The sequence below is a fragment of the Lithobates pipiens genome, unplaced genomic scaffold (genome assembly GCF_037356315.1).
Source record: "Lithobates pipiens isolate NorthernLeopardFrog02 unplaced genomic scaffold, aLitPip1_a1.2 Scaffold_28, whole genome shotgun sequence".
NCBI lineage: Eukaryota > Metazoa > Chordata > Amphibia > Anura > Ranidae > Lithobates > Lithobates pipiens.
Window position 1 is genome coordinate 170,441,491 of NW_027507789.1, and position 25,823 is coordinate 170,467,313.

At 40.8% G+C, this 25,823-nt stretch overlaps 2 protein-coding genes across 2 annotated transcripts in view; one reads left to right on the forward strand and one right to left on the reverse strand.

The window, feature by feature from the left end:
* Positions 1–15,721: 15,721 nt before the first annotated feature.
* Positions 15,722–25,823, reverse strand: part of LOC143934806 (keratin, type I cytoskeletal 19-like) — a 21,762-nt gene continuing 11,660 nt past the window's right edge. The window contains exons 5-7 of the mRNA XM_077458428.1: positions 16,832–16,957; positions 16,098–16,318; positions 15,722–15,764 (exon numbers count right to left, since the gene is read on the reverse strand). Of these exons, the coding sequence (XP_077314554.1) occupies positions 15,722–15,764; positions 16,098–16,318; positions 16,832–16,957 (390 nt within the window). The remainder of the gene's footprint in view (positions 15,765–16,097; positions 16,319–16,831; positions 16,958–25,823) is intronic.
* LOC143935785 (P2X purinoceptor 7-like) lies at positions 20,087–23,059 on the forward strand. Its single transcript, XM_077459895.1, has 4 exons — positions 20,087–20,185; positions 20,292–20,357; positions 21,626–21,996; positions 22,803–23,059. The coding sequence occupies exons 1-4, from the start codon at positions 20,183–20,185 to the stop codon at positions 22,990–22,992; spliced, it is 630 nt and encodes a 209-aa protein (XP_077316021.1). The 5' UTR covers positions 20,087–20,182; the 3' UTR covers positions 22,993–23,059.

Here is a 25,823-nt window from a genome sequence, read left to right on the forward strand (position 1 = left end):
CTGTAATATTTTGCAGCAGGGCTCATTCTGGCGCTCGACTAGAGTATCTGTGAGGGGTTGTAGTGTTGTGGCTCCAGCACTAGTGCCTAAGGCCAAATTTTTTTGCCCCTATTTAACAGGGGCATGTAATTACAATTTTAGCTGTAATATTACGCAGAAGGGCCCATTCCTGTGCTCAACAAGAGTGTCTCAGAGGCTTTACAGTGTTGTATCACCACCACCACCACCACCACTACCACCACTTAAGGCCCAATTTTTCTGCCTCTGTTTAACAGGGGTGCATAATTACAATTTTTGTTTACATTTTTCACAGCTGGGCTCGTTCCTGTGCTCAACAACAGAATATGTGAGGGCTTACAGTGTTGTGGCACCACCACCACCAAAGGCCCAATTTTTCTGCCCCTGTTCAACAAGGGTAGGTAATTACAATTCTTGATATAATATTTCACAACAGGGCCCATTCCAGCACACCCCAAGAGTAACTGTGAGGGCTTACAGTGTTTTGGTACCACAAACACCTAAGGCCCAAATTTCTGCAGAGTATATAGGGCAGGCCGTATAGTATATACAGGCAGTCCCTTACTTTCAAACATCCGACTTACAAATGACTCCTACTTTCAAACAGAGGACGACAACAGGAAGTGAGAGGAAATCTACCCCTAGAAAGGGAAATTCTCTCCTGTAAGAGTTAATATGGGAAAAAGGTGTCTGTTCTGATGCTTTGTCACTAGTCCTTGCTTCCCTGAAAACCCCAAATTATCATTGGGACAGAAAATGAGGTGAAATCTTCTGAACAGGGGCACAGGCAGCAAAACAAATGTTACAAGGGTGATAATAACCCTTCCCTATGTTATCCAAAAAGCTTAAAAATAGTGTTTTTTTGACTGGAGCTACACTTAAAAAATTTACTTATATGAAAATCCCTCTGCAATCCAGTGTGCATTTGTTGGTTTTTGGAATCCCTTTATATCATCAGTTCATATATTTGCCTATATTTGCCTAATCAGCTTCAGTTGCCTGGGTGGTGAGTTCAGCCCAAGAAGGTGACTTATTGTGTTGCACGTTCAGTATGTTGGACACTATTAATTTAACTAATTTTGATGGACAATATATATATATATATATATTATCATTTGCACATATGATATTTTAGGCACAATCATGATGGATATTTATTTTTGAGTATATTAATGTAGTTACCATTGCTAGCGCTGTTTTCAATGCTATAGTTATATATATCCAGGGTCAGCCTGCTGGGGGAGGAGTTGTCGGGTGGAAGAACTGAGTGATGGAGTGGTAGGCTGTCGTGGCCTTTAAGGGAGCCTTCCACCTGGTGGGTGATCTTGGGCCTGGAGCTTGGGAGTCAGGAAGCAACCTCTTCATACTACCTAAATTAAGGTAGTCCTGAATAGGAGCAGGAGAAGGACATCGGGCAACATTGCCGGGCAAGTCATCATGAGAGATCCATCTGGGGTCGGAGAGTGACAGGCACAGTGAGAAGATCTGGGAGAGACATGCCAGAAGTAGATGTAGAGCCAGAGAGAGAGGGACCTTGATGTCGCTGGGAATAGAGCTAGGCTGCTGCAGCTAGGAGGGTTGGCAGAGTCTGCACATGACTGACTGGGACCAGTAGTCCACTTAGAACACAGCTAGCACAAAAATACTTTTTTTAGTTGCTATTGATTCCTACACCAAAGGGGACTGCAGAACCCTGTCAGCAAATGGCAAATCCAGAACTGTTATACACTTATTCAAAGTGGGATCTAGTCATCTGCTGTCTATGTTTGGTCGCTTGGGCGCAGTTGGAGCTGAGCGACATGTCTGGTCTAATTCTACTAGCATCAGCATGCCTGCAAATTTCAGTTCATTAAACAAGGGGTTACAGCAGCATGCACAAAGAGGAGCCTGCTTATCAGTTTCACAGGTGCCTGGCCGTCAGAGAGCTGGAGGGAGAAGCCATGCCCTGGAGGAAACTAGCAAGTTCCTGCTAGCAGCAGACACGAGGCAGAGTGAGCAAGATGGCGAAGGGTAATCGGCTGATACCCACCATACAGTGGCTTCCTGAGGAGCAGGGTAGGACACTGGTGGACATCGGTGACCATCTGGAGCTTTATGAGGGACTCGCCCTTTGGGTGATTGATGAAGCGGAGCAACTTTGCTTACTCTGCCTGGATTGCTGGCTTCTGAACGCAGTGGTCGCTGTTTGGGCACAGTGTGGCCATTGTAGGGAGCCAGTTACCTGTCTGGGACCCTTTCAACAAGAAGCAAGGTCCTATACTATTGACCTGCTTTCAGGACTTTGTAGCCTGCAGCCGCGTAGGTACAGGAGGGCCAGGGAGGGCCCAGAATCACCCCTAAAAGGTGGGGCAGAGTTGCGGCCTGGCGACTCCACTGTGGAAATGAAGGACATATGCGGAGGAGGCATTGCTGAGACCTGTGGCCTGGCCAGGGGCCTGGAGACTGTGTGTACTGCAGTGAAGGAGCCAAATTATATCACTGAAGAGCCAGCCAGCACTAAGTCCCTTGCTGTACCCATCTGGAAGGAGCCTTTACCAGAGGGAGATGAGCCTCCAGGTAAGCTGGATGATGTAAAGGAGGCCCGGGCCATAGATTGAGATTTACCCAGAATGCAAGCAGAGTTTGGGTTCCTGAAAAGATTGACAGAGTGGTTATCCCCCTGTGAGAATTTAGAAGAGGAGTGGGAGACCGGGGAAAATCCCAAATCCTTGAACTTGGAGATGGACCAGCGCCAGTGGTGGGATGGTGGGACCTAACTAAGCTGCAAAAACCCTGATGGAAAGCAGGGAGTCTTCAGAACCCAGGCTTACCACAACCCAGACCAGGGAACCCTCTCATCGCCAGTGAGTCATTGGGCCCTTGCTGCCTGTGTCATGCTTGGAAATGGGAACCCAAAGGAACTGCCTAGGTTCTCTCGGTTTCAGCAGATGGTGCAGAAGAGAGTGGCCATGGAGTGGGACTTGGACTTACTGTATGTCCCTTCTAAGATCATGGAGGACATCAAGAGCTTCTGGGGTGGATGAGAGGATGACATGGTCTGGTAGTATCTACGCATCCCAAGCCACTGCGGGTGCCAGGTGGTGTGGCCTGGGCCTTGTTCTTGGAGATTAAAGAGGAATGGTGACTTAGAAGGATAATTTACAAGAACCAGGTGCTGATATGCAGAGCGGGTCAGACTCTAGAGAGTTATTCAGTCCTCAGTGACAGATGAGAGAAAGGAAAGGGATGGTCGGCACTCAGGATGACATCCAAAAATAATGTATAGAGCTGTATAACAGACTACGCGTTTTGGACATTAGTAGTTAGTCATGGCTGATAAAAAAATAATAAGTAACACTTCAATTATATATACAAAAGTCACATGATTAACCAACACTGGTAAATTAAAAATATATATTATAACACCCACTATCTTTATGATGTTTCATTTTGGAAAAAATACAAACTACGTGTGCTATTGTGGGTTACTTTTTATATGCCTGGTTTTTCATATGTCTACTTGTTGTGATGTGTTTCATTGCATGGAGTCATGCCGGGTTTTCCCTTTTGCATTTTTAATTCACTTGTGTTGGTTAATGATGTGACTTTTGTATATACTATTTAAGTGTTACTTATTTTGTTTTTTATCAGCCATGACTAAGGAGGGGGCAGGCCTCCTATATATACCCAGGGTCAGCCTGCTGGAGGGCGGAGTTGTCGGGTGGAAGAACTGAGTAATGGTGTAACTGTGGAGAGATAGGAGCTGGCAAATAGCCAGCCCTGACATCCAGAACTGTTGGGCCTTGTTCAGTGTGGGGCCTAACCATGTGCTAGCACTACCAGGAATCAAGTATTGTGCAGTAGAGGAAGCACATTTGACTCAGAAGTGATGTGCTTTAGGAGTATGGAGCTTTAAAGGCTGCAATTACAGATTACAAATATCTTTAATTCGCTTAAAGTCAATTATCTTGGCATCCCATGTTCCCTTTACCCCATCCAAGTTAAATCCCTCAATAAAACAAAAAAAACAAGCTGATGAACTGTTCATTGTTCAGTGAGGAGTAACTGGAAGTGAATGCTGGACTGAGCAGGATGACAGGTGGAACTACTACACTCAGTCACCCCATTGGGGCACCGCTACACAATTATATAATAGAAACTACTAGAGGTGGCATATGGTCTGCTTTATATGCTTCCTCAACTATAAAGAGTCTTGTAACCATCTCAGAATCCCTTGCACCCCCTTTCCTGCAGTTTCTTGCTCAATTAAGCCACAGATGGATAGTAATGTCTGAGTATAGATGCAGGCCCTTGCAATCTTGCTGCCCTAAGTACTGGTCCAATGGTGCCTTGTGGGCACTTATATGAAAGACTATTTAGACATTCATGCCGCATCATTAATACCACACACATAGCTGATTGCATGAAGACAGGATTTGTTTTATTGAAAATGTAGTAGGTGACAAGGACAAGAGAACGATAATCAAAATTCACCAGATTACTGCAGTAGTACACCAGAATATATATATCTATATATATATAGATATATATAGTCACAATAATCCTAAAACATTCTAAATAACCAGATTCTAGGGCTTAGTATGTCCACCACAATAAAATATGCATATTACATGCTAATAATCCATTAATATGTACAATAGTAGACAATACAAATAGGTTCATAGCATATTATTATACAACCGATGCTTCAACTCTATAATAAAACCTGCACAGGATTATGATAATAAAACCCCCTAAATTCACAAAAGAAAACTAGAGTTCCACTTGAATTAAAAAGCATGTTTTATATGTGTATTCACATACTATAGGCACATTTCAAGATGCTGTTTTTGGATCTTTTTAATCAGAAACTACATTGTGAAGGAGAATTCAGCAAAAATGCATATTCTATTCTATAGTTATCAGAGTGATTCATATTCTAACTCATTTTGCATATGATCACTGTAATTTGGAACAACTCACTTCTTCTGAGTAAAGAAAACTGCATTGCAACTGTATGTACCATAAGGGCTTGTTTACGTTTGAAAGTATTACAGTAACACATTCACCACAACTTACTTTTAGGACATTGTGGTACCACAGGTTATTTGTTCTGAATGGGTCCCAGGTAAAAATGCTTGTTTTCTCCAAAGCACTACAACGTAACCCATATCATACCATGTTGTGTACTGCATCATACTATAGCATAGATGCTTTCTGTTCATGCGTTTGGGTGGAGGTTTTGCAACAGCTGGAGGTCCGCTAACTGCATATCCCTGCTCTAGCATAATGTAATGCCAAAATAATGTTGAGTACACGGAAATATCGTCTTTCATGTTCAAAGGCCCATAGCTTTTGTAACACGTGGGTTAACATCTTGAAATTAACTTACAATTTAGGTAAACTTGAATAGTTTACCACCAACTTCTAAAGATGAACATATACTGTATCTAACTAATCCTAAACCTTGCATAATTTTTCAGTTGTGTGTACTGATTATCTTGGTGGATCTTGTTCATGTCTCATGCCGAGTTTTGCCTAGGTGAAGCAGTCACTGAAGGCCACATTAGAAGAAGACAGAGGAAGACACCAAAAGACTTTCTAGAGATATGATGATATAACACATTAGCAAACAGTATGGTGATTATGATGTTGATGATGACTTTGATGATGTCTATAATGAGTAGGGCTAGTCACATGGTGAACTTTCACTGTGTGGTGAGATCCTGAAAGTAGAAGATATTATAGCTCAAATTAATAAAGATCTATGTCACATTATAAAGGGATGCAAATTGCCTATGTTTCTCATATCAATCCACCATATTCCAATTATCATTGTTATTATTACATAATTACTCAAGTTGAAAAACCTGCTTATGTACCATGAGTTGTAGATATATTTTAGCAGGTGTACCTCAAGACCTGAAATTTATTTATTTACTAATAAGGATGAGTCGAACACCCCCTGGTTCGGTTCGCACCAGAACCTGCAAACAGACCTAAACTTTGTGTGAACTTTAGAACTTTATTAAAGTCTATGGGACTCGAACGATCAAAATCAAAAGTGCTAATTTTAAAGGCTAATATGCAAGTTATTGTCATAAAAAGTGTTTGGGGACCTGGGCCCTACCCCAGGGGACAGGTATCAATGCAAAAGAAAGTTTTAAAAACGTCAGTTTTTTCGGGAGCAGTGATTTTAATAATGCTTAAAGTGAAACAATAAAGGTGTAATATTCCTTTAAATTTTGTACCTGGGGGTTTGTATAGTATGTCTGTGAAGGGGCGCATGTTTTCCGTGCTTACAACTGTCCCTACACAAAGTGTCATTTCTGCAGGAAAAAAAGTCATTTAAAATCGCTTGCGGCTATAATGAATTGTCGGCTCACCGTAATACAGAGAAGAGTCATTGAAAGTCATTGATTAAAAAAAAAAAGCGTGGGGTTCCCCCAAATTAAATTACCAGGCCCTTCAGGTCTGGTATGGATATCAAGGGGAATCCCACGTCAAATTAAAAAAAAAAATGACGTGGGGTTCCCCCCAAATATCCATACCAGACCATTTATCAGAGCACGCAACTTGGCAGGCCACAGGAAAAGAGGCTGCACTGGAGGGAGAGATCACCCATCACTGGATAGCAAGAGTGGATTACCACCGCTGGAATCTTTATTTATTTATTTTTTATTTTTAATAAAGGACTTTTGCAACGGGCGTGTGTCTTTTTTAACTATTTTTTACACTTTCTTTGTGAAATGGTAGGGGTACTTTTGTACCCCCTTACCATTTCAAACAGGGGGGGTCGGGATCTGGGGGTCCCCTTGTTTAAGGGGGCTTCCAGATTCTGATAAGCCCCCCGCCCGCAGACCCCCAAAACCACTGGCCAGTGTTGTGGGGATGAGGCCCTTGTCCTCATCAACATGGGAACAAAGGTGCTTTGGGGGGGGGCCCAAAGCATCCTCCCAATGTTGAAGGCATGTGGCCTGGTATGGTTCAGGAGGGGGGGCTCTCTCTCACCCCCCCCTCTATTCCTGCGGCCTGCCAGGTTGCGTGCTCGGATAAAGGGTCTGGTATGGATTTTTAGGGGGAACTCCACGCCATTTTTAAAACAAAATATGCGTTTAGTTCCCCTTAAAATCCATACCAGACCCTTCAGGTCTGGTATGGATATTTGGGGGGAAACCCACGTCATTTTTTTTTTTATATTTGGGAACCCCACGCTTTTTTTTTTTATCAATGACTTTCAATGACTGTTCTCTGTATTACGGGGAGCTGACAATTCATTATAGCTGCGAGTGATTTAAATGACTTTTTTTCCTGCAGAAATAACACTTTGTGCAGGGACAGTTCCAAGCACGGGAAACATGCGCCCCTTTACAGGCATACTACACAAACCCCCAGGTACGAAATTTAAAGGAATATTACACTTTTATTGTTTCAATTTAAGCATTATTAAAATTACTGCTCCCAAAAAAATGGCAGTTTTTAAAACTTGTTTTTGTATTGATACATGATAACTTGCATATAAGCCTTTAACCAGTTGCCGACCGCCGCACGCCGATGTACGTCGGTACAATGGCACGGGCAGGCATAAGGACATACATGTACGTCCCTTGCCTCCCGCGGGTCGGGGGCCCGATCGGGCCCCCGCCCGGTGCCTGTGGCGGTCGGTATTCGTTCGGGAGCGATCCCGGACGAGGGGACGGCCATTCATTCATGGCCACCCCCTCGCGATCGCTCCCGACGAATAGAAATCCCCGGTGACATCACTTCCTCTCCTGTAATGTAAACACAGGAGAGGAAGTGATGTATTCTCTCCTCCGTGTCGGTATTTTTCGTTCCGACACGGAGGAGAGCGGATCAGTAAGTTGCACCAACACTCACACACACAGTAGAACATGCCAGGCACACTCACACCCCCCCTTTACCCCCCGATCACCCCCCCAATTACCCCTGCCCCCCAGTCACAGTGACACCAATGTCATTTTTTTTTTTTTTTTTGCATTGGTGTCATTTGTGACTGTAATAACTGTTAGGGCAGTTAGAGTTAGCCCCCTTTAGTTCTAATGTACCCCCCTAACCCCCCCAATAAAGGTTTAACCCCGTGATCACCCCCCGTCGCCAGTGTCACTAAGGCTGGGTTCACATTGCAGCGGTTTATGAGAACGAATGTGATTCGCACCGCACTGCAGTGCAAATCACATCCGATCTCTGTGCGATTCGAGTTCAGCCATTCGCCGCACCCGCCGCACCCGCCACACCCGCCGCACCCGCCGCAAATTCGCACGGGACCCTTTTTTTGGCCCGCAGCAGAATCGGATCGCATGGGTGTTCACACCATGCGATCCGAGTTTGCAGATCGCACTGCGATATGCGAACTGATCTGGGGGTGTCAGTAACATTTCACTGACACTCCCAGCAGTTCGCATAGGGCAGTGTGAACTGCCGCCGGGAGGCATGCGATGCGGGAACCCGCCGCGGATTCGCGGCGTTTCCGCATCGCTCCAGTGTGAACCCAGCCTAATAAGCGATCATTTTTCTGATCGCCGTATTAGTGTCACAGGTGACGCTAGTTAGGCAGGTAGGTATTTAGGTTCGCCGCAGCTTTTTATAGCGCCAGGGACCCCCATATACTACCGCATAAAGCCCCCTGATTGCCCCCTAGTTAACCCTTTCACCAGTGATCACCATATAACTGTTACAGGTGACGCTGGTTGGTTAGTTATTTTTTTATAGTTTCAGGGCACCCGCCATTTATTACCTAATAAAGGTTTAACCCCCTGATCACCCGGCGGGTGTCATTTGTGACTAATAACTGTTAGGGCAGTTAGGGTTAGCCCCCTTTAGTTCTAAGGTACCCCCCTAACCCCCCCAATAAAGGTTTAACCCCGTGATCACCCCCCGTCGCCAGTGTCACTAAGGCTGGGTTCACATTGCAGCGGTTTATGAGAACGGATGTGATTCGCACCGCACTGCAGTGCAAATCACATCCGATCTCTGTGCGATTCGAGTTCAGCCATTCGCCGCACCCGCCGCACCCGCCGCAAATTCGCACGGGACCCTTTTTTTGGCCCGCAGCAGAATCGGATCGCATGGGTGTTCACACCATGCGATCCGAGTTTGCAGATCGCACTGCGATATGCGAACTGATCTGGGGGTGTCAGTAACATTTCACTGACACTCCCAGCAGTTCGCATAGGGCAGTGTGAACTGCCGCCGGGAGGCATGCGATGCGGGAACCCGCCGCGCATTCGTGGCGTTCCCGCATCGCTCCAGTGTGAACCCAGCCTAATAAGCGATCGTTTTTCTGATCGCTGTATTAGTGTCACAGGTGACGCTAGTTAGGCAGGTAGGTATTTAGGTTCGCTGCAGCTTTTTATAGCGCCAGGGACCCCCATATACTACCGCATAAAGCCCCCTAATTGCCCCCTAGTTAACCCTTTCACCAGTGATCACCATATAACTGTTACAGGTGACGCTGGTTGGTTAGTTATTTTTTTATAGTTTCAGGGCACCCGCCATTTATTACCTAGTCTCACTAGTGTACCCCTAAATTTAGGGGTGTCTACTTTCCAAAATGGGGTCATTTGGGGGGGGTTTGTGCCATCTTGGCATTTTATGGCCTTCAAAACTGTAACGCCCTTAGAAAGCCTGAAGGCGGTGCTTGGTTTTCGGGGCCCCGTACGCGGCTAGGCTCCCAAAAAGTCCCACATATGTGGTATCCCCATACTCAGGAGAAGCAGCAGAATTTATTTTGGGGTGTCATTTCACATATGCCCATGGCATGCGTGAGCAATATATCATTTAGTGACAACTTTGTGAAAAAAAAAAAAAAAAAAAAAAAGTTTGTAATTTTCCCGCAACTTGTGGCAAAATATAAAATATTCCATGGACTCAACATGCCTCTCAGCAAATAGCTTGGGGTGTCTACTTTCTAAAATGGGGTCATTTGTGGGGGTTTTGTGCCATCTTGGCATTTTATGGCCTTCAAAACTGTAATAGGTAGTGAGGAGTGAAATCAAAAAATTACGCCCTTAGAAAGCCTGAAGGCGGTGCTTGGTTTTCGGGGCCCCGTACGCGGCTAGGCTCCCAAAAAGTCCCACATATGTGGTATCCCCGTACTCAGGAGAAGCAGCAGAATTTATTTTGGGGTGTCATTTCACATATGCCCATGGCATGCATGAGCAATATATCATTTAGTGACAACTTTGTTAAAAAAAAAAAAAAAAAAAAAAAAGTTTGTAATTTTCCCGCAACTTGTGGCAAAATATAAAATATTCCATGAACTCAACATGCCTCTCAGCAAATAGCTTGGGGTGAATAAATAAATAAAGTCGCGCTATGGAAAAATCAAATCTCCTAAGTGATAGAAATATGTGAAATAAATTGAAAATAAAAATTGGAGAAAGGAAAGGAAATATACTGGGTTAGAGCTGCCTGTGCCTGAAGCCCTCACTTCCTTATTGGGGAGGAGAGGGAAATAAAAATGTGAAATAAAAAGGTTATGGCGCTAAACCCTATTAGTGATGAGGTGAGTTAACTTATCAAATCCTAGTGTTTAATTTTTTATATAAAAAGAGAAAGAAAAAGAAAAAAGCTGTTGGTGATACCGTGAAAAAAATATATATCCTAAAGCAATTTTATCCAAAACAAATTGTGTGTGATTAATGTGGAGTCAGCATTCATGTTCCATTATAATAAAAACAAAAAATGAGTATTAAATTATCATATGCGTATCAGCCTACTAAAAACATGTAAACCTTCATTAAATGTGCAAATTAGTGGAAATAATGTTAATATTCAACAGTATGTTAGTGTAAAACAGATTGTGCAAACATGTGCAAAAAAAATGTACAAAAAAGCAACTAAAGGTCAGAACAACCAAGGATCAGAAATAATTTAACCATAAAATCGCATGAAGTCGCTAAATGTGCGAATAGACAATATTTTCAACCAATAATCGCATGAAGAAGCATCTGTGTCCAATATAAGTCCAAAATTAATATTTGGCTTGATAGTGCGGCCTCTTCAGACTATTGTTGTAATTGTTACAAAAAGTCAATGGGGGGTATTTGATTTACTCGTGCAAATAGTGCGGGCTTTCAATTAGAGAACTTCATCCCCGGTGCGCCACTCTGTGCTATAGTATGTGAATGCTCTCACCAGAGTTAATGCCCCTGTGGGGCTGGATGGACCTTCACAATGTAAGCCACTGTGTCGCTCTCTGGCTGCTGCTGGTGCACTGGGTGAAGCTTCGTTGTTCCACCAGCAGCAGCCAGAGAGCGACACAGTGGCTTACATTGTGAAGGTCCATCCAGCCCCACAGGGGCATTAACTCTGGTGAGAGCATTCACATACTATAGCACAGAGTGGCGCACCGGGGATGAAGTTCTCTAATTGAAAGCCCGCACTATTTGCACGAGTAAATCAAATACCCCCCATTGACTTTTTGTAACAATTACAACAATAGTCTGAAGAGGCCGCACTATCAAGCCAAATATTAATTTTGGACTTATATTGGACACAGATGCTTCTTCATGCGATTATTGGTTGAAAATATTGTCTATTCGCACATTTAGCGACTTCATGCGATTTTATGGTTAAATTATTTCTGATCCTTGGTTGTTCTGACCTTTAGTTGCTTTTTTGTACATTTTTTTTGCACATGTTTGCACAATCTGTTTTACACTAACATACTGTTGAATATTAACATTATTTCCACTAATTTGCACATTTAATGAAGGTTTACATGTTTTTAGTAGGCTGATACGCATATGATAATTTAATACTCATTTTTTGTTTTTATTATAATGGAACATGAATGCTGACTCCACATTAATCACACACAATTTGTTTTGGATAAAATTGCTTTAGGATATATATTTTTTTCACGGTATCACCAACAGCTTTTTTCTTTTTCTTTCTCTTTTTATATAAAAAATTAAACACTAGGATTTGATAAGTTAACTCACCTCATCACTAATAGGGTTTAGCGCCATAACCTTTTTATTTCACAAATAGCGGTGTCATTTCACATACGCCCATAGCATGTGTGAGCAATATATCATTTAGTGACAACTTTGTGTAAAAAAAAAAAAAAAATTTTTTTTTTGTCATTATTCAATCGCTTGAGGCAAAAAAATAAAATATTCAATGGGCTCAACATGCCTCTTATCAATTTCCTTAGGGGGTCTACTTTCCAAAATGGGGTCATTTGGGGAGGTTTTGTACTGCCCTGCCATTTTAGCACCTCAAGAAATGAGATAGGCAGTCGTAAACTAAAAGCTGCGTAAATTCCAGAAAACTTACCTTAGTTTGTAGATGTGACAACTTTTGCGCAAACCAATAAATATACAATTATTGACTTTTTTTTTACCAAAGACATGTGGCTGAATACATTTTGGCCTAAATGTATGACTAAAATTGAGTTTATTGGATTTTTCTAATAACAAAAAGTAGAAAATATCATTTTTTTAAAAATTTGCGGTCTTTTTACGTTTATATCGCAAAAAATAAAAATCGCAGAGGCAATCAAATACCATCAAAAGAAAGCTCTATTTGTGGGAAGAAAAGGACTCAAATTTTGTTTGGGTACAACATTGCATGACCGCGCAATTACCAGTTAAAGCAGCGCAGTGCCAAAGTGTAAAAAGACCTCTGGTCATTTACCAGCAAAATGGTCCGGTCTGAAAGTGGTTAAAATAAGCAAATTGTTCACTGTTCGGTGAACAGGCGAACAGGCAATGTTCGAGTCGAACATGAGTTTGACTCAAACTCGAAGCTCATCCTTATTTACTAAACAAGTTGAGAAAAGTTGCCTTGGACAAACATTCAACTGTGTATTTGAAAATGTAGTTATTCCTTTATGTTATGCAGTATCAAGAGAGCCCCGTAATGGACAACCCCAAGGGGGAGGGGTAATGAAGGGGCGGGCATGACCAGGTGCCAAGGGATCCAGGAGGAGGAAGGCTTTAGCAGGCAGGGATTAAGCGGAAGGAGAAGAAGGGAAGGGGAGGAGCAAGTTAAAAGTGGGGCGGAGCCAAAGCGGGAGCAGTGCACAGGAGAGTTTAACGGAGGAGGCAGCTTTCCCACCCTCCCTCCCTACTGTGGAGTTTTAGGTTCTGTGGATTTTTCTCTTGCTTGTGTTTTTATTTTCTTTCATGGGAAGATTGATGGTCATCCCAACAGTTGAAACCGGCCCTTTTGGGGGCTGCAGCGTTATCTTTCTGGTGGTCTTTGACGGTGGCGGTAAACATAGGTAATCTAAAAGGGGTGGGGGGCTCATTGGTAATATGGGCCCCTCCGGTGTATTCCTGAACGGTGGACGGAATACTGGGATGGTTTCACTGCAGGAGTTGGTTGTCTCAGAATGGTCACAGCTGGAGGCCTGGTATGTTAAAGGTACCGCAGTGAGTTGGTGTTATTGTGTTAAAGTGGGTCACCGTCAGAGATCACCAGACTGGGTTTTAGTAAAGTTTGTTTAAATGTTTTTGCTATGGTTGTATATATATATTTATATACATATCTTTGGAGTGAGTAAATTTTGGTTGTGTTAATAAAGGCTGTTGTGGCCAGTTAACTCCAAAGAGAAAGTGTGGTCTCATTATTATAAGGTTGACGAGAGGGTTTGAAATGATATTTGGTCGGAAAAAGGGACATTTGGTCTACACAGGTCATGAATGCTCACTTTTTTTGTAGAAACTGTCTACAGCTAGAATAAGTTCCTGTGCAAGACTATTCCACATTTTCACAGCTGAAGACTACTGTGTATTATTTTTGGACCAAAGCCCACCATTGGCACATGGTAGGAAGGGAAGCAGGTTGCTGTCTAATCGTTCATAATATTGCCACTTTGAATGCTGTTTGTCCCATATACAAGCCGGGCATATCAAAATTCACATCGGACAATGTGACTGCCATGGAATTCATTAGCAAAACAGGCCTGGAAATATCTAGCTATATAGCGATGTGTGCAATGTGAATTTCAGATAGCATTTTGGAAATATATTTGGCTAAAATTAATGTTTATAGAATATGACTGGTGATTAAAGTGCTTGGTATTGGGTTTCAGTAAAGTAATATCATTAAGATGGAGATCATAGAGATGGGGTGGGCTTTTAATAAACAGGAACTTTATTGAAAAGTTTTTGTAATACAATACAAAATAAGGATCGACAGTTATACAGAAAATGCAGGCCAAGTGACCAAAATAACGATACAGTTGCAGGAGACAAAAGTCATTGTAATAGTTTTTGTATAATCTGACAAAAATCAGTATAGATCAATAGTCTAAGCCCTTGTACACACGGTCGGAGATTCCGACTACCAAATCCGTCGGAGTAATTCCGGCGGATTAATTCCGGAAGAGGTCCGGAAGTGATGTTGCATACACACGGTGGGATTAAGTTGTCGGAAAATCCGATTGTACATACCGTGATGACGTTATTTTGTTAGACGGGAATACGTTCAGGCTAGTAGCCAATAGCTTTGGTCTAGGAATTTGATCTGAGCATGCGTGGCACTTTGTCCGTCGGAGTAGGCTACACATGATCGGAGTATGTGCGATAGGAGCATTTTGTCAGAAAATTGTACCGACAAGTTGGAAAACTTGGTCTGTCGGATATTCCGACGGAAACAATCCGATGCAGACCACACACAGTCGGAATATCCGACAAAACGGTCTGATAGGGCACGTTCCGTGTGAATCTCCGACCGTGTGTACAAGGGCTAAGAGATTTAGAAAATGTTGGCAAATAAATATAGATATGATGAGTAGGGCAAGAACGGTTTTGTTTTGTTAGAATTCCAGAAGGAATAAAGGATAGTAATGCCAAATAGGGCAAGCTACCATAGGCCAAATACAGCACATGTACAGCAAAAGAGTTAATATTGATAAATAAGTCATCCTTTCCAAACTTTCAAGAAGGTCTGTGTCAGAGTTTATTAATAGGGTTGTTTGGGGACAAAAGCAGATAAGGGAGGTAGGGGTGATAGGAGAACCAAAGGGGGGCATAGGAGAACAACGGTTTTTGGGTAGGGTGAGATACAGAAAGAGGGAGGATAGAATAGGGTGGCCTACCCCATCCTTATGCCTAACCCCGGGACATGGGATGGGGTCGCCTTTTAAAGAATCTGCAATGAGGTCCAAACCCTATGGGATGGTGTCTAGATGTCACTAATTTCCAGGTACTAGTTAAAATGTTTCCCATATTTTACATTCTACACATATTTCCATCAGCTCGCTCTCTGCTTTTTAAAGTGGTTCTATTGCCTAAATTTTTTTTGTCTGAAGGCATTCTCTGCATTAAGATAAAAAACCTTCTCTGTGTAGCCCCAAGCCCTCTCTTATACTTACCTGACATCGATCTTGATCTAACCCTGTGCACAAGAGCAGTGGCTCTCTCTGCTCTCTCCCTCCTCATAGATTCACAGACAGCAGCAGGAGCCACTGGCTCCTGCGCTGTCAATCACAGTCAGTGAGGAAGGATTGGGGGTGGGGTCAAGCAACATTGTGTGTGTATCTATGGACACAAAGAGCCAGGTTGGGAGCTAGCCCCCACAAGTGCCCCATAGCAAGCCGCTATGGTGGGCACTCTGCAGGGGAGGAGAGCAGACAGAAGAGGTGGATCGGGCCTGCTCTGTGCAAAACCACTGCACATAACAAGTAAGTAGGACATGTATGTTTTAGAAAAAATATATAGATTTACAATCACTTTAAGACAATACATGTTTACATACCATGGCTGTCTCCTAGAAAACTTTGACCTGGAGTGCTGAAATGTAAAACACACAATAAAGAATAATGAAGAAATATATGGTATTCTGACTATTCTGTATGGCTTGGTTTAAATAATATATTGGTAAACAAAATGGAAACGTTTTATGAACTGTCTGGTTTTAGAATTAAGCTGTTCTCCAAATTGTATTGTTCTATTCTGGTAGCTAATTGAATATTATAGCAAATAAATTATATAAACATTATATTAAATATAACAATTATTTTTTTCCTCTTAAAAGATTCAGTGTGAATAGGTTTTGCTATAAATTGAGGACTGCATGTTTTAAGGAATATTAGTTCAGTTACTTGTCCTGTGTGAAATACATACTGGATATCATGACCCTCCAATAGGCGCTTATAGGTGGCGATCTCCATCTCCAGGTGAGTCTTTTGGTCCATCAGGATCCTGTATTCCTGATTCTGATGTTCCAGGTCAGATCGCATCTGGGCCAGCTGGGACTCTACATTGTTGATCAAACACTGTAATTGGGCAAGTTGAGCCCCAAATGTGGCTTCTGTCTCTGCCAAGGTATTTTCTAGAGCTGATTTCTGGGGAAAAATAGAGAAAGATTGTATACAAAAAATAGATAATTGCAGTAAATACTGTTAGGGTCCTTTTACATAGAATGGATCAGTGATGATCCGCCCCGTGGATATCCGCTTGCTCAGCGGGGATCACTCCGTCGATCTCCGCTGAGCAGGAAGATGACAGGTCCGTCTCTTCACACTGGGAGATCGGATGATGACAGACCGCAGTGTCCGTCGTCACCTGATCAGATCTGATGATGGATGGAAAAGTAGGTTTTTCCTCCGTCATACTTTTTCAGATCGGAGCAGGTCGGATGTCAGCGGACATGTCACCTCTGACATCCAACGCTCCATAGACCTCTATGGAGCATCCATTCAGGTCCGCCTGAAAAACTGACAGGTGGACCTGAACGGATCGGTAATGTGAAAGAGGCCTTAGTCTTTGCAGAATGAACTGAAGATGCTCACAGACTAAAATAACCAGCAACTGGTCATTGACACAAACTTTATTAATTGGCTGGCAATAACACTTACCAAGCTGAGCTGGCTTTGCAGTTCAATTTCCAAGGTTTGGATGGAATGTCTCAAGTCAATGACTTCAGTTTGTACAGACTGGAGTTGTTCAGAACGAGAAGCAACTTCACGATTCAGTTCCTCAGTCTATATAAATAGAAAGTTTATTACTTAGTATAACTTAGTATATGGAGGCTGATTTCCACATTTTATATATAAACTCAAAGGAGGTTTATCTCTGATCTTCTGTGAAGAAACATGTCACAAATTTTTTACTATACAGTAGCTGGGCTTAAAGTGGGATTCCACTGTCTTGATCCTTTTTTTTTTTTTGGCATACCTGCAATCCTTATTAAAATGAAATATAACACTTACTTTTTACTGTTTTACATCCAGCAGCATGTTGTTTTGTTCTTCAAAACGATTTTATAAAACCGTCTCCTGACGGTTGTCATTTTGCCTGTGGGCATGTGAAGCCCACAGGCATCCTCTTCCGGGAGAGTGCGCTGATAAAAGACCAGCATGCACCGCCCGTTCGATTAAATCTCGCGCATGCGCAGTAAGCGCTATATCGAGCGCCGTCTTCTGCTCCGGTTGCTATGACAACGGTTGTTGTCGACGGAAGTCCCGCCCCGTTGTGATGGCAATGGAGATAAACACTGAAACAAAGAGGACAGATGGGACGATCATAGACGAGAGAGCGGCGCGGGATTAAAAGGAAAGGTTAGTACAAAAATGTCTTTTACCTTGCGGTTTCATATAAAAAATATTGCTCTTTTAAATTTAAATTGTGCACATTTAATTATATATATAGAGAGACATCTAGGTAGTGTGTGTGTATTTGGTGGGAGATATTGCCTGCCTCTCTCTCTCTCTCATATTCATATATATATATATATATATATATATATATATATATATATATATATTCTTGACCTTTTCTTGGTTGACTATATTCTTAATTGTTTTTTTAATAGGTAAAAACATCTGATTGAGATATATATATTTTGTAGAAGATATCGCAAATATATAGCGAGAGAGAGTTATGTATTGTGCATATATATTGCGAGAGATCGATTTCTATATATAGTGATATAGTATATATATTTATAGATATATATGTATATATATATATATATATATATATATATATATATATATATATATATATATATATATATATATATATACATACATATATATCTATAAATATATATATTATATCACTATATATAGAAATCGATCTCTCGCTATATATGCACAATACATAACTCTCTCTCGCTATATATATATATTTGCGATATCTTCTACAAAATATATATATCTCAATCAGATGTTTTTACCTATTGAAAAAACATTTAAGAATATAGTCAACCACGGCTTGCAAGATAAGTGGTTGGCTGCCACTTTGCTAAGGCAACATAGATAAGCATTGTGTTGACAAGAAAAGGTCAAGATTATATATTTATATATATATATATATATATATATATATATATATATATATATATATATATATATATATATATATATATTTATTTATATATATATATATATATATATATATATATATATATATATATATATATATATATATATATATATATATATATAAATAGAGAGAGAGAGAGAGAGAGAGAGAGATATGTGTGTGTGTATATATATGTTGAGAGAGATCGATTTCTATATAGTGATAATATATATCTATATAGTGATGATATCTCTCTATGTGTATATATATATATAAATATATAAAATCAAGCTCTTATTTACATTTGTGACACACACAGTCAGATTATTTATTTTTAAAATGTTTTTTGTTTTTTTTTAGCACTTCGCGCCCGCTCTATAGCCAAAAGATGGCTACAGCGTGGACGATTAGCGCCGGGAGGGCATCCCTGGACATCCTCCTGTTTACTTCCCCTCTGCGCCACGTCACAGGCGCGCATCGTGAAGTACTGTGCTGGCCGTGTCCCTTGGACACAGCCAGTCAAAGATCGCTGTAAATAGCCAATCACAGTGGATGTTTACAGCACGATCGGTGTGTCCAATGAGAGATGTGCTCATATATGTAAACATATGAGATCATCTTCCCTCGCCGGGTCTCCCTCCTCACACAGAGACAGCGTGTGAAGAGGGAGAGATGAACCGCTGAGAGATGCAGTGGTTATTGTAAAAAATAATAATAAAAAGAAAACCAAAAAGAAAATAAAGTGGCCATCTTTCCCCACTGCCATCTGTCATCAGTGCCATCTACCCCAAGTGCCATTTGTCGTCAGTGCCACATGTAATCAGTGCCATTTGTCATAAGTGTCACGTGTCATCAATGCCACATATTAGTGCCATCTGTCATCAGTGCCACCTGTTAGTGTCACCTGCCATCTGTTAATGTCATGTGTCATCAAAGACAGGTATCAGTGCCACATGTCATCAGTGCCACGTATTAGTGGCATTCTGTCATCATTTCCATGTTTTATTGCCATGTATAAGTGCCATCTGTCATTGGTGCCACATATTAGTGCCAGCTGTCATCAGTGTCACATGTCTTCAGTGCCAAGTTTTAGAGGCATCTGCCATCAGTGTCACCTGTCATCAGTGCCACGTATTAGTGTCATTTGTTATCAGTCACACGTATCAGTGCCATCTGTCATCGGAGCCACGTCAGTGCCATGTGTCATTGTCCTGGTGCTCCACGGCCTTCAAAAGAGTAATAGGTAGTCACCAAGTTAGATGTGTAATTTATGCCCCTAGAACACATGAAGGTGCTCCCTGAATGTTGTGTCTGTCTCAGTGGCTAGGCTGTGTAAAAGTCCCACACGTTGTATCGTAATACTCTGTATGAGTAACAGAATTTTTTGGTGGCCTTTATTTGTGGTATACACATGCCAAGTGCGATAAATAACCTATTATATTGAATTTTTTATTTTAAATGTAATAACATAAAAAAAAAATTATTCTTTTTGCATTTTGCTGGAGGCGATAAAATGCGCAAATCAAAAAACTCACTATGCCTCTTACTCAATAATTTGTAATGTATACTTTCAATAAAGTTGTCATTTGGGGGGTATTTGTACTTTTCGTGCTTTTTCGGGTCGCAATAAATGAGATATACCACTAGTACATTAGATGTTAGCATTTTTGAGTAATTCGCAAAACAGCTTTTAGACTCTCTAACTTTCACAAAGAACAAATAATATCCAGCAGTTTGGGTTATTTGTACCAAAGAAATTTAGGTACATAGATATACATATACATATATAGATATATATATAGATCGCCAAGATAATATATTTTTCTATTCAGTTACAGATATTCTATATTTACACAATATTCTAAATCAATTTGTTGATCCTTTTATTTTAATCAACTGCCATGGTAAGTAAAATTTAAATAATAAATTTAATTCATTTTTTGTCTACAATTATTATATAAAAAATAACTAACTTGTCAATTGACAATTATTATTTTAATACATTTTAAGGACAATCCTGCTGTGACCGAACCGTCGACCATTCAAAATACCATGCCCTTGACTCAGGATGAAAAAGTAAGTACAATTAACTGCTTTATGGCCGCCGGCTGTCAAACGACGGCCAGGCGGTGCAAGTATTGTGGCTGGAGGGCGTCATATGACGGCTTCCCCTTTAAAGAGGCAGGGTGTCATGGAGACACCACTCGCCACTGAGGGGGGTTAACAGCCATTGGGTATGGCTGTTAACCAGGTGACTTCATCACTGCCGATCACAGATGGTTAGACACACACTGTGCGCGGCGCAAACGCGAGCGCGCTTTGTGTGCACGTCGCTAGCTGCGTGTTCCCGGGAACACTGCTTCTCAACGACGCTAGTAAACAGCCATCGGCTGGCTGTTTGCCGACATGATCGATACACACAGCCGATCAATAACTGTTAACAAAACGCGGTAACGCGATGTTACTGGGTTCCCCTCCTAAGACACCGATCGTGTGTGAGGAGAAGATTGCGTAAACATATTGTTACCGCATACAGTGTACAACAATCGCACTGATTGACCCCCCCCAATAGAGGACCTATAAACAACTATCATAGTACCTGTCACTCACAGTCCATCAGAGTACCCGAGTACCTGTCATCGGCACATCAGAGTACCCGAGTACCTGTCACCAGTCCATCTCAGTACCCGAGTACCATGTTAGTTTCAAGTTTTCTCATTAAATACTGTAAATAATAACAAGAACCCTTAAAAAGACACATTATGACTCATAGATTATACGTTGAGGTGTTTGATTTTAAAAACATGGTCATTTTGTTGGCTATTCCATTGTACAGGTACTCCATGGCCTTCCATTGTGTAATAGATGGTTGTGAAATGAGATGTGTCATTTTGGTCATCGAACGTCTCAAGGTGCTATTCAATGTTGGTGCTCTGTTTGTGGCCAGGCTCTGCAAAAGTCTCACACATGTGGTATCGCCATACTTGTGATAAATGTATTTTGCATTGTAACTTGTTGGATGCATATGCTGTAAGTGAGAAATAATGACAATTTCTTTAAAAATTCTTTAAAAAATCAAATTTATATTATTCTTCTGTTTGCTTTGAATTGTGTGTAGAAATTTGGATCACCATCCGCCACTGGTTCTTGCCAGTGCAGCCAATGAGTCCTGCCTTCTTGTTGAGGATAAGGGCATTCTTTTAGTATACATCTGAGAAGCCTCTTCCAAGTACATTAATGATGCTTAAAGCATCATATTTTTTGAAAAAAAAAATTAATAAAAAAAAATCTTGATAAACAAAATCTAAGTATAATATACTTTTCTTTTCGTTGTGTACTTATAGCGCAGAATGCTGATAAAGAAAATATGGGCTCGGTATCCAGCAAGAGAAAATGATCCGGCTTTCCCCAATAACCCAACCCTGCCCTCTAGTAGTGATAGATTGTCTACATCAGAAACCCAACCGAGCGAAACCGATCGAATTGGCAATGTCACGTGGTGTTCATGTGAAAGGTGCATTAAAATGCCCACCCAAGTGGAGTCTGTCTGCTGCCGGGAAATATACGCCGTTGACGCCTGCATACCTGAGGGACATCAATGCATTACGCAGGCAGATACCTTTATTTCTCAAATAGTGCACCATGAGCACGTGAGAATTGCGTATATGGCGATTCATATGGATAATCTCCCTCTGGTAGATGCCAACAACAACAGGTGATTACTTTATGCCAATATTTCTTCTAAAGTTTATAAGTCAGAATTATAAGTACCGTATATACTCGAGTATAGGCCCACCCGAATGTAAGCCGAGGCCCCCAATTTTCTAGCCAAAAAAAAATGTGAAACTTATTGACTCGTGTATAAGCCGAGGGTGAGACATGCCTGTCCATCCCTGTGTGTACGTCCATCCCTGTGTGTCCGTCAATCTTTGTGTGTCCATCCATCCCTGTGTGTGTGTCCGTCCATCCCATGTGTGTGCAGCCTTGTGTGTCCAGCCCAAATGTGTCCCGAGCCTGTGTGCTTCTGCCATGCCAGGATCAACGCTCTTCTCGTCTGACAGACGGCGTTGGCGCCTCGGAGGCCATTCCACTGTTCAAAAGCCGCGCATCCGTCTGTGATAGGCGGAACACTCAATTTCCCAGCAGTCTGTGTTCCGCCTATCACGGACATCCTCTCATCCTCGTCCGTAGTATGAGGATGAGCGGATGTCCGTGATAGGCGGACCACTGACTGCTGGGAAATTGAGTGTTCCACCTATCACAGACAGGGAGTTGCGGCTTTTGAATTGTAGACTGGCCGCCATCTGTCTGCTCGACACGCTGATTGGGCTGGCAGACGGCGATGACTCGAGTATAAGCCGAGGGTGGCACTTTCAGCCTCCAAAAAAGAGGCTGAAAATCTCGGCTTATATTGGAGTATATATGGTAGTAAAGGAAGAAGCTAATAATTGATATAAATGTGAAATTTGTGTCTTTATTTATAAAATTTCATATTTACACTATTTATTCTATTTATTCCAGGAGATTACGTAAAACCGCGTATCGCACTTTCATAGCATGGATTTATGGTATTTTAGGAAAGGGAAACCGAAGGGTTATACCTTCCTGTGCAGTCAATGCAGTACGACTTGTTTTTCCAGATCCCAATGGATCATATGTCGGATTTCTTTATGCCAATGATTATGATGCTTCAGAAATGGCTTTATATTAAAGGAAATAATGTTTAATGTTATTTTTTTGGAAATATTTGTGCAATTAAAATAAAAAAATTAAAATTGAAATACAATAGGTGTGTTACTTACTTACTGTTAATGCTAATTACTATTAATGATGTTGATTTAATGTGTAATTGGAGAAATTAGATGCATATTACTGTTCTTAATACTTGATTCGGAATCAATTATATTAAATATTTTTATTAGAAAATAAAAATAAATAACAAAAATCAGTAAATACATAGAATGCAATGTGCATACACAACCCAAATATATATTTCTTTTAGACAGTAATTAACCAATAATTAAAAAAAACATTTAACATTCTAAAGAATAGAATACAAAATTAGATTTAATATTTTATACAACAGGAAATCGTGTTCTGTGCTTGGCAATAGCAGCACTGGTTTCAGGCCTTTCTTCGGTTGCAATATTTTTTGGAAATTGTACATTTTTGGATTTCCATGTACTTTTTAAGGTACCTTCTGTGATTGACAGCATGTTTGCCAAAATAGTTTTGGCATGTTCGTTCGACATTTTTTCAAACACGTTTCGAACGATCCATTTTTTACGTCCTCGGGGGAATTCCAAATTTTTACGCTCAACTTGAAAGACTTCTCCACTGTCATCAATTTTAGTTACTGTTGCCATTTTTCTACCAATATTATTGTTGTGCTGCAATGCAGCCAATCGTGTTCTAGCCTCCATAGAATCATATTTATAATGAATTCTCTTCGGTCTATATTTTAACATCATGCTATGGTATGTTTCAATGGTCCCAGTCTGGCAGAAATAAGTAAGATGTTTTAAATCCTTTTCGATTTGTGCGTCCATTATAATTGCAGATAATGAATCGAAGGCAGGTGTGTTTTTTTCAAGCCATGGAATTTTTGGAAAAAGAATACTCTGATCATCATGTAAGCACTGATGTTGTATGTCTCCATCTCGCCATGAATGTTCATTCACTACATGATGTAGCAGAGATTGCCATTGTTGTCTGAAAACATCTTCATTTCCGTCACAAGTTCTGCTACACCAGTAGAAATGCGTCAGTATGGCTCCAATCCACGGTAAAATTGGACGAAAAGCTTTTTTTTTGGAGATTTGAATCAATTTGCGCTTTAAATTTTTAACATAATGCCATATATCGAATTGATGATTTATATTTTCGTATTTAGTCGTAGTCAATAGTTTTCGAATTCCCGTGTGGCGATCAGTGCCTACAAATTGAACATCATATTCATTTTCCAATATTCTGTCAAGTGCTATGGTAAAGCCCAATTTTTCCATAGCAACTGAGGATGTGGTTTGGGAGACTTGCACCAATTCAAAATCTACAATTTTTTTAGAATAGATATCCATAAAGGTATACGTTGTATATTTTGCACAAAAACCAGGACTGTCGCATTGTCTGTCACCAATGAGGAATAGTGGAGTTCCTGTCAATTCCTCCTTTACATTTAGACAATTTTGATTCCAGCTGTAATCTATGGAAGGATAAATATACTGTTTTTTAGCACGGTTATAGGACGATTTCCCAAACATTGAAATTCCACTAAGATCAAACATTTCCTTCACCTTTTGGTAACTACCACCTGACAAACAAATGGCGCCAGCTAGTACAATATTGCCTGCAGCATAATTTTTGATCTTTGGTTGGCTTTCCCAAAGTTTGATGCGGTGCTGTGCATTACATGTTGAAAACACTATCAGCATCGTACCGACTATTTTCTTTTCTATTTTTGTAATTTTCGAAAAGCAGGTCTGGTCGGGGCATCGCATTTTAAAAAGCAATGTATCTAGACTGCTTTCGAAAACAATAAATTTGTTTTCATTAATCATATTAAGGGGGTCATTAATTGGATCGACAGTTAGTGGCTCAATTATACTGTCATTCAAAGTGAAGTCACTTTTTTGAGGTGTATCAAAATCTGACTCGTGACAACTTGGGTCGTCTTCATATGCCAGTTTTCGTTTTTTTTTAATGATTGGACTCTCTATTTCTAGATCATCAAGTGTACTTTCTATATTTATATCTTCTGATGGCAGATCACAGACTGTAGGTGAAAGTATGATCAACGGATCCACCTCACCTGTATCCGAAATCTGATCAATCGCTGAAGATCGGCGATTCTCAGACTTTGACTTAAAATCTGGTGTTGAGGCTTCAAGTGGCCTCATAAAATCATGTTCACTATAGGAATGATCTAAATGAATACAGCGTTCGTCAGCTATTTTTATGTAGCTTTCCTCCGACTCAAAAGAAGGAAAGTCAAACATGCCAGTCTGCGTACCCACATCAATTTTTAGGACATTTTTTTCAGGACAGTCACATTTGCATTGTCTTTTGGAACCCGAATAAGTAGTGTCCTGCATTGTGGACATAAACTCTTTACGAGCTAGTTTAGAAAGTCTATTTTCCCATTTTTTGGTGGTATTTTTTGAAGTTGTTGGCATTTCTTGAAAAATGGTCGGTATTGATCCCGTTTTTAATTTTCTTCTATTTCCTTCCATTTGAAAGCAATCTTCTGAGAAATGTTGGGAACATATACGGAAAGAATCTCCTTTTTTGTCTTCCATTATGAGTGTTGTGAATCGCTCAATCATGTAATGCTCCATTCCTGCCTTTTCTAACCAAATTTTTATTTGATCGCAATCCTTGGGGAATCGAAACAATGTAGTATTATCAGAAGTAACTTGTTTGCCACTGACGTGGCTGCAATGCTGTACAAAGCAGCTCGGCATATCTATGAATAGAAAAATTTCAAAGAAAAATTTCATTAAATACATTGTATTGGTTTGCCATCACAAAACATTGTGATGAATA